This window comes from Lissotriton vulgaris, chromosome 1_1, assembly GCF_964263255.1.
Source record: "Lissotriton vulgaris chromosome 1_1, aLisVul1.2, whole genome shotgun sequence".
NCBI classification, from domain to species: domain Eukaryota; kingdom Metazoa; phylum Chordata; class Amphibia; order Caudata; family Salamandridae; genus Lissotriton; species Lissotriton vulgaris.
Genome location: NC_141685.1, coordinates 1,074,916,893 through 1,074,930,716, shown reverse-complemented (window position 1 = coordinate 1,074,930,716; position 13,824 = coordinate 1,074,916,893). Strand labels below are relative to the sequence as shown.

Sequence of the window (13,824 nt, the reverse complement as noted above, 5' to 3'; positions counted from 1 at the left end):
GTGTGTGTGTCTATGTGTGTGTGTGTGTGTGTGTGGCTCTGTGTGGGTGTGGCTCTGTGTGTGTTTGTGTATCTCTGTGTGTGTGTGGCTCTGTGTGTGGCTCTGTGTGTGTGTGTGTGGCTCTGTGTGTTTATGTGTGGGTGCAAATGCAATAGGTCTCGCATTTGCGAGAGATTAAGCTATTGGCATTGTAAATGACAATTCCATTTTTTATCTGTTTTCAAAACCAACACATAAATAAGAAATTTGTCATTTACAATGCCAATAGCTCTAACTTTTGCAAAGGCGAGACTGTTTAATTGTAAATTCTTGTTTTTTTTAAACATTGTTTTGTTTTTTAAACAACCAGACCTTAGACCTCAGCTTTTTTCATTTGTAGGTTTTCCCCAAAATGTTTTAAAAATTGTTTATTAATTGTTGCTCAGCACACACGAAGCATGAATACTTATTACATCCAGCAAATGACTGCATTCTTTTAATTATAACCTAATATGCATGACCTTGTCATCATGAAACATGAGGAGACCAAGTGTAAGCAAGACCACACCTGCGCATAGCAATAGAATTCCCATGTCCCAGAATCTCAAGGAATAGATTTCACCATGTTTGCAAAAAATAACTTTGCAGGCTTGCCAAGATCAGAACTGGTAGTGTTGCCAATGCTTGTTACCTTTTGCGTCATCTTATTGAGAAATACCTCCGTAATGTTTCTCGTCTGAAATTTGTGTGTGACCAGCAAGTTACAAGTTCGAATTACAGCAGGGTGTAGTTAACTATCCCCTTTGCAAAAGAATTCCAGTTCTTTTAATTGACTTGCATCTCTCCCTGTCAGATAGGACCCTAGCCACATTGTTGACAACTTTTCCTTTTTCCCTATCCAGGGCTTCTCTGAAGATTTGCTGCAATTTTAATGGGGCAGTGCTAACATTTCTTAGCAGTGACTCACCTTTAAAATGTGAAGAGACAGTAGTTCTTAGCACCACTGCTGTTTCATAGTATGATGCCAGCACTTTTCAGTGAGACCTCCAGGCTTTATATAGGACAGAAAATGCATTTTTCAGGATGTTATGAAATTTTCATTGAGACCGAGTAGTAACTCCTTTCAGTAGAGTTCCTATATTTAATGGGGGATAACAATCGTTATTTTAGCAAAGCTTCTATACTTCTGATTGACGTATGCTATTATGTTGGCTGTATTCCTGTTGTGGACACTTATCTAAATAGGATCTCTTCTGTATAAATGTACGCTCTGCTTTTTTTGTTTAAAGAAATGCTGTATGGATGTATAACTCCCTCTGATAAATGGGTGGGTCTGCCTTTAACCTGGCTACCTCCTCTGCATGTATAGTAGCAATATGATTGGACATGACCTTGAATCACCACTTTCAATGCATACATACTAGATAAAGTGGTTTTCTATGGCTCTCTTTCTCCCTGCACAGAGGTTCTCTTTTGAAGTGGGTGCTGTATAGTTGGCTTTGTTTTTTCTGAACAGACCAGAGAGCTTTATTTTGGGTGTTACATGGCAGTACTCGGAAATTAAGATGCTCTTGCTCTAGACTGGATAAATATTCAAGACTGATTAGGTCTGGCTTAGAGACCACCTTGGAATTCTGGTTAGCCTCATGTAATTAAAAAATATATAAGAATGTACATGCATATATACATAGACGCGTTTTCGGTTAGCCCTCTTCGTCTATTTTTCCGATCAGCTGTCATTCACATTCTGTTGCTGCCCAGGGCAGCATTTAGCACGGGGTAGTGGGCCGAACCACTTCAGCCATTGACTGACTCTCTTGCCTCAGATTGTACACACGTAATCAAGCACAACTGAGTCCATCTTATAAAATGTGTTTCTGTAGTAGGGGATCTCTGTGTATAGTCATAATCTAGTGAATAGTCCCGCCCATGTGCGCGGACCCCGGAGCAATCAAAAATAATCTCTTAAGCTGTCAAAACATGCAGACCTGCATAGACACTTAAGAGAGAATTTAAAGACAGATAATGCAGCCTATATCCACAGGCTAGACTGTCCAATACTTCAACTGGAAATTCCACCAAAACCCACAACAGCACAGCCTGTCCAGGGTTTTCCACAGAGAAAAACCTTGCTTTGAACAGCAAAACCCTCTGGAATAATAGAGAGGAAGGAGTGGACAGACAAGCCCCATAGGCTGCCATTATGTGGCTCAAAACAGGATACTGTGCCTTTAAGAGAACTTCCCAGAAGCCTCACAGTATCCCAGAATGCAGTGCAGGTCCCTTTCACCTTCAGTTCTTTTTTCCGGCTCCTGCTAGCAGGACCCTGGAGCATTAGCTCTTCTTTTCTGAGCTTTTTCTATACTATTTTTGTGATATTTTTGGATTTTTGTAGCTTCACTCGACGTCTTTGGCCTTTATCTGCATTCTGCTGTGGTTTTTTGGCAGAATTTCTGCAGTCTTTTTGTCTTTAGACTATTTCTAGTCTGACATGTGCTTGTCTGCAGCTGAACTGAAGGCCAAAGCTGAAGCTCACAGGGTTTGTACTCTGTGCTTGCCTGTGTCTTTGGACACCTGTCTTCTCTGTACCTTCCTTTCTAGGGGGCTTCGGCTTCCAGGTTTCAAACAGAGGAGTTTGAAGGCATCTTCAGCCTCTGGGTGAGGTGAGGGTAGGTCCTCTACCGAGTCCCATGCTGTAATCTCTGGGGTTATCCCCAGTGAGGGCACGTCTGAGCTATGACGCGGTTCGAGTCGGCACGTGGAGTGCCTGGACGTCATGGAGTGCCTCGACGTCGACGTCATGGAGTGCGTCGACGTCACGGAGTGCCTCGACGTCGACGTCATGGAGTGCCTCGACGTCGACGTCATGGAGTGCCTCGACGTCGACGTCATGCAGTGCCTCGACGTCGACGTCATGGAGTGCCTCGACGTCGACGTCATGCAGTGCCTCGACGTCGACGTCATGGAGTGCCTCGACGTCGACGTCATGGAGTGCCTCGACGTCGACGTCATGGTGTACCTCGACGTCGACGTCATGGAGTACCTCGACGTCGACGTCATGGAGTACCTCGACGTCGACGTCATGGAGTACCTCGACGTCGAAATCATGGATTACCTTGACGTCGACGTCATGGAGTACCTCGACGTCGACGTCATGAAGTGCCTCGACGTCATGAAGGGCCTCGAGCATGGAGTGTCTCGACGTCGACGTCATGGAGTGTCTCGACGTCATGGAGTGTCTCGACGTCGACGTCATGGAGTGTTTTGACGTCGACGTCATGGAGTGTCTCGACGTCGACGTCATGGAGTGTTTTGACGTCGACGTCATGGAGTGTCTCGACGTCGACGTCATGGAGTGTCTCTATGTCATGGGGTGCCTCGACGTCATGGAGCGGTGTTGCTCGACGCCATGGAGCGGTGATGCTCGACGTCATGGAGCGGTGATGCTCGACGTCATGGAGCGGTGATGCTCGACGTCATGGGGCAGGGATGCTCGACGTCATGGGACAGTGAGGCTAGACGTCATGGAGCGGTGAGGCTCAACGTCATGGAGCAGTGATGCTCCTTTTGGGGCATTGGTCACTTGGGCTCTGCCCTCTTCCGTTGGGTCAGGACGTCACCGTTAGGGATGGCTCGGCGTCTCCTTGGTTACGTCTGAGTGTTGGCTGTCATAGAGACAGTCACTGTCTTAGTGATGGTGACGTCGTAGTGAGGTCGGCGTCATGGGTTACAGCCGCAGAGTACTGCCGGCTCTTGACGCCTGGGTCTGGTTCCAGGCCTCGCTCCTTGGTGAGCCTCCCGTCGTAGAGGGGACTTTGTGTTCCCGGCACCTTCCACTCACGACGCAGAGCAGTTGATCAGCGTCGAGGAACCCTTCTGATGGGGAGTTTGTGGTTACTCACCACGTGTACACGAGGGACGTTTGTCCTTTTGCTTAGTTTTGAGTGCTTGCATGCCTGCACGTCTGCTAGGTCGCCTCCTGCTCAACCACTACTGGTGAGACCACCGGGGATGTTTCAGAATCCCCTCGGTTCCCTCTTCCGTCCACCACCCCAGGGGCCTTTTGCCCCTCAGTCTGCGAACCTCCGTGCCTTGATGCCAGGGATGCGTCTGCCATGAGTACGGGGAGTCCCTCTCCGACTCTTTACTGGTTGGCGGGACTTACCTTTCGTCCACTACCGCCTGGCAGGAGGTTCTGGCTCCGGCCGTGCTCCTGACTTGGTCGCAGGGGTGGCGGCATGTAGGCCTCGCGCTGTGGCCCGCGGTTGTTGGACCGTTGTTGTGAAATCCCTCTGTGGGGGGGGTTTCTTCACTGACTTGTGGTTCCTCTGCCGAGAGACAGGAGGGAAGCCTTACAAGAGGTGGTCTAATGGGCCTGATAGTTTCGGATCTAGGCATCGGTGTCGGAGCGAAGTTTTTCTCTCCTGCCAACCCCCAGGTATTGTGGGTTTGTCCTACATTGCCATACTTTTATTTGCCTGACGTCTCTGCAGCCTGCGGCTCAGCAGTGTGCTTCTACTCTCCCGTTCTTTGGGCAACCCTTGGGTTGCCATGAGAGTAGTGAGTGGCCCGCATGAAGTCTGAATCGGAGACTTTTGGACGGCTGTAGGTTTGGGGCATGGAGAAAGGCCTGAGGCCTTCTGCCCTTTCTAGCGGCGTTTTTCCTCCCAGGATTTGCCGGTGGTCCCGGGCCGCCATTTAATGCTTTACAAGTATATTGTGCGCATACGCGGGAGAGCTTGTGGCTCCTCGGCGATCAAAGGCCGACTGGGTCTAAGTCAGTCTTCGGTTCATCGGCCCTCTTCCAGCACTTCCTCCGGTCGGTGCGAGCTCTAAGCAGAGGCCGTTATCCTGTCTAGGACGAGGGCGATAGAGGACGTACCTCTGTCTCAAAAGAGGAGAGGTCTGTACTCCCGGTTCTTCTGGTTCATGAGAAGGACAGGAACGAGTTCCGGCCCATTCTGGATTTGCGACAAGCAAACAAGTGGATTCGCAGTAGAGGAGTTTCACATGCTGTCGTTGCATCAGGTTTATGCTCTGCTGCAACAGGGAGATTGGCTTGGTGCCATAGATCTACGGGATGCATACTCCCATGTGCTCATTGCACACAGGAAGTTTCTGCGATTCCAGGTCTACGCCCATCATTATCAGTACACAGTACTGCCAGTCGGGCTGAAGTCTGCGCCCAGACTATTCTCGAAGTGCATGGCAGTGGTAGCTGCACGCCTGTGGAAAAACGAGGTGGCTTCTCTAACCGTGCCTGGACGATTGGTTGATCAGGGCCTCCTCCTTCTCGGAAGCTCAGGCGCACTTCAGGAGGACGTGCGTTCTCTGGAACGAGCTGGGGTTGCACATCAACATGTCCGAGTCTGTCCCCATTCCGGTCCAGTGCATACAGTACTTGGGAGCCTCCGTCAATACGCTGTCAGCAAGCGTGTCTCCTTCGGTGGAGAGTCGATTATCTCCCCTTGGGAAGGCTCAGGCTCTTGTGACCGCCCCATCTACGGTAGTGGAGACGGTGTCTTCTCTACTGGGGTCGGTGGCCTCTTGTAGGTTCCTCACGCCACACGCACGGCTGCTCATGAGACCTTTGCAGGAGTGCTTGTAGGATCAGTGGGATTAGAGGAAAGGATCCTTGGGCGACAAGATACGACTGTCTCTGCGTGCTCTTCAGTCTCTGAAGTGGTAGTGTTCAGCGGAGAATCTCCTAAGAGGGGTTCCCTTTCACAAGGACATTTCCACACAGACTGTCGTGACGGATGCGTCTCCCCACGGCTGGGGGGGCGCTTTCCGGAGACTTGCAGATACAAGGAACGTGGTCCCCGATGGAGTTCACGTATCACATCATTTTCTGGGAACTCAGAGCTGTTCCCTTGGCATTGAAGGCGTTTCTTCCGTCCTTCCAGACCAACTCTCTGCTTGTACAGACGGACAATTTGACCACAATGTATTATCTCAACAAGCAGGGGGGTTCGAGATCGCACACTCTGTCGCAGGAGGCGCGGGCGATCTGGCGACTGACTCTAACGGCTACCCATCTGCCAGCTGTGCAGAATGCTCGGGCAGACGTGCTGAGCAGACTGATTCAGGAAAGCCATGAGTGGGTCATAAACGACGAAGTACTAGGAAAAGTCTTCGGCGAATGCCGAGACTTCGCCTCCAGGTACTGCCTGTGGGGAAGCTGGGGTATGCGTTCTGGATTAACTGGTCGAACAGCTTTCTGTATGCTTTTCCACCCTTTCCCTTGATTCCGGCGGTGTTCATCAAGCTGTCCCAGTCCAGGGTGCGGATGATCCTGATTGCCCCGGAATGGCCCAGACAGTGGTGGTTCACGGACCTGCTTCACCGGTCTCTCCGTCCTCTCATACGGAGGCCTTGCAGGCCGGACCTTCTCGCAAAGTTCAGGGGGCAGACGTTGCACCCCAACCTCTCGTCTTTGAGTTTGGCTGCATGGCTCCTGAGATAGTGTGATATGGCCATTTGAATCTGCCAGAAGTTTGTATGGACATACTGAAGGAGGCTAAGCATCCTTCCACTAGGACTTCTTCTGCTTAATAGTGGAAGAAGTTTTTGCATCTGGTGCAAGTCCAAGGACCATGCCCTGTCGACGTGTAAGGAAGATGTCTTCCTTCTGTATCTTCTACGCCTGGCACAGTCGGGCCTTAATGTCTACTCCATTACGGTTCATATTGCTGCGTTGACTGCCTACAGGAAATGCCCTTCAGACTTCCTTCTTCCAGATCCCTGTGATCAAAGATTTTTTTTTGGAAGGCTGGAAGAAAGCATTCCCTCCTGTCTGGCTTCCTTCGCCTTCATGGGACTTGAATGTGGTGCTGTCCAGATTGATATGGGAGCCTTTTGAACCTATTCATAGGGCTTCGTTGCAGCGTCTGTCCTGGAAGGCGGCGTTCCTCGTGGCCATCACATCGGCCCGCAGGGGGAGTGGTATTCAGGCCTTGTGTTGCCAAGGACCTTATACTGTATTTCATGCTGCTGAGGTTGTTACGCATACTCACCCTAAATGTCTTCCTAAGGTTCTTTCTGGTTTTCATGTCAATCAGACAATAACTTTGCCTACGTTTGTTCAGAATCCGGCATCTCCAGTGGGAAGGTCCCTACCTTCCCTGGATGTTAGGAGGGTGTTGGAATTTTATCTGGCTAAAACCAGAGATATTCGTGGTTCAGATCAATTGTTTGACAATTATGAATCAGTCTGGACCGGTTTTGCTACCTCAAAACAGTCCATCTCTAGGTGGATTGTGTCCTGTACACTATTGTGTTACCAACAGACTAATACGACCTTAGGAGGTAAACCTAAGGCTCATTCCACCAGGGGCAAAGCTGCCGCGACTGCTTTGCTGCTTAATGTTCCGATTGCAGAAATCTGCATGGCCGCCACTTGGAAGACGGTCCATACCTTGGCTTAGCATTACTGTCTGGACACTGATACCAGGGCAGATGCTCAGGTTGGGCAGGCTTCGCTGCGAAATTTGTTCGCACAATAGTCGTGTTATTTCTCGTTTCTCCACCGCCGCTTTGGTGTGGGGATGGGCTTGCCATTCTATTCACTAGATTATGACTATACACAGAGATCCCCTACTACAGAAGGAGTAGTTTCTGTCCTGTAACTCCAGTTCTGTAGTAGGGGTATCTCTGTTATAGTCATAAGCGTCCGCCCTCCTCCCCGGTGGAGAGAGATATTCATGTAAGGAATGCTACAGGTCTGGCGTGTTACGCCTTCAAAAAGAACTGAAGGTGAAAGGGACCTGCACTGCATTCTGGGATACTGTGAGGCTTCTGGGAAGTTCTCTTAAAGGCACAGTATCCTGTTTTGAGCCACATAATGGCAGCCTATGGGGCTTGTCTGTCCACTCCTTCCTCTCTATTATTCCAGAGGGTTTTGCTGTTCAAAGCAAGGTTTTTCTCTGTGGAAAACCCTGGACAGGCTGTGCTGTTGTGGGTTTTGGTGGAATTTCCAGTTGAAGTATTGGACAGTCTAGCCTGTGGATATAGGCTGCATTATCTGTCTTTAAATTCTCTCTTAAGTGTCTATGCAGGTCTGCATGTTTTGACAGCTTAAGAGATTATTTTTGATTGCTCCGGGGTCCGCGCACATGGGCGGGACTATTCACTAGATTATGACTATAACAGAGATACCCCTACTACAGAACTGGAGTTACAGGACAGAAACTACTCCTTCACCAGACATTGTTGGCCAATACTTAAGTTTGCTTGTGCTTTTTGTTAACTTTCTATTTTCTGTCGTTATCTGTTTAGTCATTACGTTTTCCGGTGATGTGCATTAAAAATACCACCTGTTCCTGAACATGTTCTAAGTACCCTAAGCAGCCTTTCTGTTAAATACGGAAATATGTGCAGCACTTATTCTATAAAAAAAAATTAAAAATGTATTGCTATATTATGGCCAGCACAGTTTCTTCTGGACTGAATTACTACGCACATGCTTACTGTTTAGTACTAACCTAAGAAAATAATTCATCAACAACTTCCTGGTCGTTTTGAATAGGGTGTCTCACTCTGATCTTAGCATGTCTCCATTTGGCCATTTTTGAACTGGTCACTGATTGCTTCATTAGTCTACCACAAGCAAAGTATCCAACATTATAATTGTCTGTTTTGTTACCTAATTCATCCTCAAATTTGTCCTTCACCCATATGCTGCAAAAAGAAAAAAAAACACCACCGCATTCAAGGTCTTCAAAACCCTCTTCTCTTCTCTAACCCCAGGTTCAGAGCTCACTCCCATTCTGTGATCGACATCTTCATTTGGAACATAGTCTGTCAGGGATATTTTTCTATGCTACTTCTTGCCTTGATTTGTTGCATACTCCTTTAAAGATGTCTGTTACAGTCCTCTGAAACTTCCTTTAGGTGGACTGGTGTCGGGGTTTACTTCCACAGTTGAAATGTCGCTTGGCTATCATAGCCAAGCGACATCCAAATACTTCCAGTTTGACCTTTTGCTAATGCAACACAGTTATAAAAGATCTAGTCCCATATAAGCATCCACCTTCTTCCTTGTCGGAACCTTTTACTCATTTCAACCCCTTAGAAACGGCACTCCCCCCCCCCACCCCCCCTTTACAACATTCCATACCCAGCAAAGCTTCCCTGCCATTCCAGGCACTGAGTAGTCCACCTTGCTGTTCAATGTGGGTCTTTCCACAAGTGGCAGATGTTGAATGTAAAATTCACGTAAGGCACAGTGTGCCTCTCTGACACTGACCATCATGCTAAACCATCAACCTCCAGTCTGATCCCCAACCTTTATTGACCACTATCTCTAAACCCCCATGTCATCTTTCTGTTAGGGTGTATTTCTTGTCTTAGTTACATCTTTTGAACACACCCATCATAGACCTTTGTTACTCCCATCCTGAGCCCTTTTTAATGTAAAATCTACAATCCCTATTTCTTTTGTGAAGTAGTGACCCCTCTCCGACAAAAGCTATCGGGTGTTAACTAGAAATGATTAGTTAGCCTCTTTTGATTGTAAGTCTTTGTACTAATATTCATGACGGTCTGTTACCACCCAGTGATGCTCCCTTATGGGCGGTATAACTTTATAAGTGCTTAATCTTTGTGTGTATTTCGTGTATGATAGACATGCTTAACAAAACACATAAGTACATCTACATTGTGATACGTTGTGCTCCGGGGAGTGATGCAAGATGACTCTTTAGGTCTCATGGGTAGCAATGCCACGTCAGTGCCCAGTGGTTCTCCTGTGTGCACTGTTGCTCATTATTGAAGAGCGGATAATCCATCGAGGGATCTGCGGTGCGGTGCGCTGCTTGGAGATGGCGCAGGTCTCTTTCTCTCTTCCCCATTCCCTGTGTTTTCATTTTGTGCATTTTCTGTTTTTGTGAGAGATGAGATTTTGTTTTGTTTTTAGATTTGCTTTGTTTGCAATGCAGGGCTGTTGTTAGAGAGCTGTGTCTTTGAGGCTGCTGGCGTACATACTGGTCAATTGATACAGTGCAAAAGGGAACTCCAAAGAGCTTTATAGTTACAGAATTTAAGTGAGTTGACTTTGGGAAAGCAGTATATCAATCTTTTGTCAACTGATGTTGCACTTCCGAGCCTTAGGTATGTCCAAGAATGGATGGATGGTATGTTATCAGCAGGTAGACCTTAAAGTAGAGAAAGATAATTCCCTCTTAATGGCATAGTGGACACCTATTGATGATGTCCAGCATTGTGTTTAGCATATATCACCACTCTGTCTTCTCTTCTTAGATCATTGGGCCGATGCCTGACCTCCTTGCTATTGCCACCCTGGGGGACTCCAGCAACGGGGCCGCAATGTCCACTGGGATTATGGCTCCTGACGAAGGGGCACCAACTGCTGCTGGCCCCGATTTTGTCCCTGTGCCCCTTGGACCACTGGCTTTGGAGCAGCCTATGTTCCTGATGAGCACCACCACACAGGCTGTTTCCGGATTCTTCGTATGGACAGCGCTGCTTATCACTTGCCACCAGGTATGTTGTACATCTTGAATAGTATGTTTCAGGACTGGTTTACCTATGCTTAGTCTGCTGTTTGTCTCCCCCCATTTCATTCAATTGGTCTTTAGCAAGAGTTGGATGTTCTGACTTTGTCACAGATTCTCACTGAACTGTGTGAAAATGGTGGCAGAGTTCACCTCCATCACACCCTCTTTACTCATTTTAGGAAGGGTAAATGTAATTCATATGAGCTGAATATTGTCTTATAGTATATTCATATAACTCTTCATACCTGGGGTGAAGTGCATTTGCTTGCATAACGTTCAGTACTTGTTTGTTCAAGTATTTAGTGACAGTGTGGTAAACATTTTGGGGACATGATTGATCGACCGAAGTTGTGCTTCTATCCTCACATTCGTCACTGCACCTAAACGTGTAGTGGTGTCTAAAGTAGTGTGATTTATGCTTGTATTAGTTTGAAAGGGTGTGATTTATGACTTTGGCCTTTTTATGAAATGTTGTGATGTAATGCTCGATGACAAGTGTAATACATCCTCCTTGTCCCTACGATCGTGTTACTATATTAATGCCTAGAGTTGATTGAAGCAGAGTGAGGGGTAGATGATCATGGAGTCTTTGCTTTACAAACTGGAAAGTGAATGGGTACAGTTTCTTGCGAAGCTTTCAGCAGAAAATAAGTCACCAAAAGGGAGGATTAATCCTCTGTACAGGAATGACAGAAGATCAAACAGTAGGAAAGATCATGTTATAGCCAGCCAGGGACCAGAGGTCAGAGATGGGTGTGCTGGTCCTCTGCAAAGGAAACATAGACCAACCGTAAGAAATTAACCAATAAGAAAATTACATATTTAGGAAGCTAGTCGTAATGCTCCGGTCCTGTGAATCACATTCAGCTCATTATTACGACAGCTGTGCAAGTGAGATTTGAGTATTTACTCGTTTGGGTAAATGCTGCTTATGGTGCATACAGAACTGACGTGAGTATTCAATTCAGTTTGATCTTTATTGGGTTTATAAGCTTGATAAACCATAAAAGAACAGTAATCAAGAAATCAGTTCACTTTCAGATTCAAAGGCTTTATTCGAATTGTTTAAACAAATTCATAAAAGCGTACAAATTCAATCATATTTAAGAAACAGCAGTTAAGATCAATATGAATTCAGATCATTTTACATACACAGTTAAAAGAGGGTGAGATAAAACTGTTATAAAAAAGTTTAAAAAGAATATTGGTACTATTAAAAATCATTTAGTGTTTGCATATAATTCATCAAGTTTCAATTTGGATTGTTTTTCTGTACCTCACAATTGCTCTCAGGAAAGAGAATACAGTAAAAATGGTACAGTCATCATCTAACATTCTTAATTTGTCATATGCCCCTCTACATGACCTTAGACCCCAAGAGACAAGGAGAGGTTTCAGCAATTTCCTCCTTGGTTGGGTATAAAAAGAGCAAAAAAGAATGCAATGTATATTTGATTGTATGGACACATTGTCGCAGGGACAAGTTCTTTTTTCCCTTGACCAGTCATTGCACTGTGGTAAAGTTACAAGTCTAAAAAACGTTTCCAGACGAAAATAGGTCAAAAGCATGCGGTGATATAAAGGTTGCTCAATCACAAGATAGAACTGGATACCCTGGTGAGCTGTTATCAAATCGTGATCCATAACAGTTTTCTTAAGCCTTTCATCCCGCCATCTTTTATTTCCAAAGTGTTCTCGAAGGAACTTTTTTAGGTCAGTTCTTGAAATGGTTTCGATGCTATCTGGCTTAAAGAAAAATTCTGGGTATCCAATTTCATACAACAGATTTTTGACATAAGAAAACCATTTAATATTAGGGGCTCCATCACATGCCAGACAGTCTTCTATTATCTCTCTGTTGAGAGTCGTGCAAGGGTTAGTCCAAACATTATGCCACAGTAGAACCGGGGCAGATTTAATAATGTCCGAAACATACTGGAGGGCCACTTCCGAGTGCATCACATATGTTGAAGTGGACTTTGGGAAGGCCAATAAAAACCGTAAAAACCGGTTCTCAGTTCGTTGTATTGGTTCCACTGGTTCAATCCCCCAGATACCCGCACCATAGGTTCCGGTCGAGACACATTTAGCCTTAAAGATCTGCGTCAGCTCCCTTATTGGTCTACCCCCCCACTTTTTTGGCAAAGTTTGTCAGAGCGCCTGTGGCTCTGGTAAATGCCAGAGCCCTGGCGTTTACCGCTGGTTTCCATGAGCTCGTTCTCTCAAAATGAACCCCCAGATAGCAAAAGGTGTCTGCAAGCTCCAGCCGCCTGTCATCCAGCGTAATCAAACAAGGTGTTCTGCGTTTCTTTGAGCCGCAGGACATGGTGAAAGTCTGAAACATTTACGCGGAGACCCCTTGATAGCATAAATTCCGAAAATTGTTGAACCGCTTTTTGTAAGCCCACTTTTGTCTGTGAAAGAATTGTCGCATCGTCGGCATAAAGGAGTATGGGGATAGGCTTCCCTTTTATTGTGGGGTAATCATGATCATGTTCAGTGAGGGTGAGTCCAACCGTGTTTATATATAGAGTAAAGAGCAGGGGTGCAAGTATGCACCCCTGCTTTACTCCTCTATGGATACGGAACACTTCTGAACATTCCCCCATCCTTCCGTATCTCACACGCGCACCCGCCCCATTATACAATTCCTTAACAAAAACAAGGATCTGGTTGTCAAGGCCTATATGCTTTAGGGTTTGCCAAACTACATTGTGGTCAACACAGTCAAATGCCGAACTGAGGTCAATGAATGTTATGTACAGATTTCTTTTTTTGGCATGTATGTATTTCGAAGTTATCAAGGCTAGGTTAAGGCCCTGCTCGACTGTGCCTCTACCGGTCCTGAACCCGTATTGGAGGTTGGAGAGTGTCTCCTGTTCATCCAACCGATCCTGGAATAATCCTGCATGCCATCTTCATGGGGCCGTCAAGCAAAGAGATTGGCTGATAGCAGACAGAATCATTCCTGTCTCCCTTTTTATAGATCTGGACAACCACTGCCTCTGACCAGGTGGCAATAAAGCCGATTTTATTTGAAGAATTCAATACTTCAGTGAGTAGGGGTGCCCAGAGGTCAGGTAAGCTTTTAAAGATATCAATAGGGACACAGTCCGGCCCTGGGGCTTTACCCACAGGGCTTTCTGCTAGAGCCTTAATAACTTCTTCTAGTTGAAACTGGATGCCCAGTGGAAAAGAGTACATGGTTCCTCTGTGGTCGTTATTTCGGTGCTAGTTAGAGATGTTCGTGAGGGAGCTATTTCACTGTAGAGACCCTGAAAGTGATTCACCCAGTCCTGTACTGTGATAGCATTGTCTATCCGAGGGC

At 46.5% G+C, this 13,824-nt stretch overlaps 1 protein-coding gene across 4 annotated transcripts in view; it reads left to right on the top strand.

Moving 5' to 3' along the window:
* TMEM184B (transmembrane protein 184B) overlaps positions 1-13,824 on the top strand; it is a 376,027-nt gene that overhangs the window by 103,119 nt on the left and 259,084 nt on the right. For all 4 annotated transcript variants that reach the window (XM_086963308.1, XM_086963312.1, XM_086963295.1 and 1 more), the window contains exon 2: positions 10,240-10,482. In XM_086963308.1, coding sequence (XP_086819434.1) covers positions 10,252-10,482 — 231 coding nt within the window. In that variant the 5' untranslated portion in view covers positions 10,240-10,251. The remainder of the gene's footprint in view (positions 1-10,239; positions 10,483-13,824) is intronic.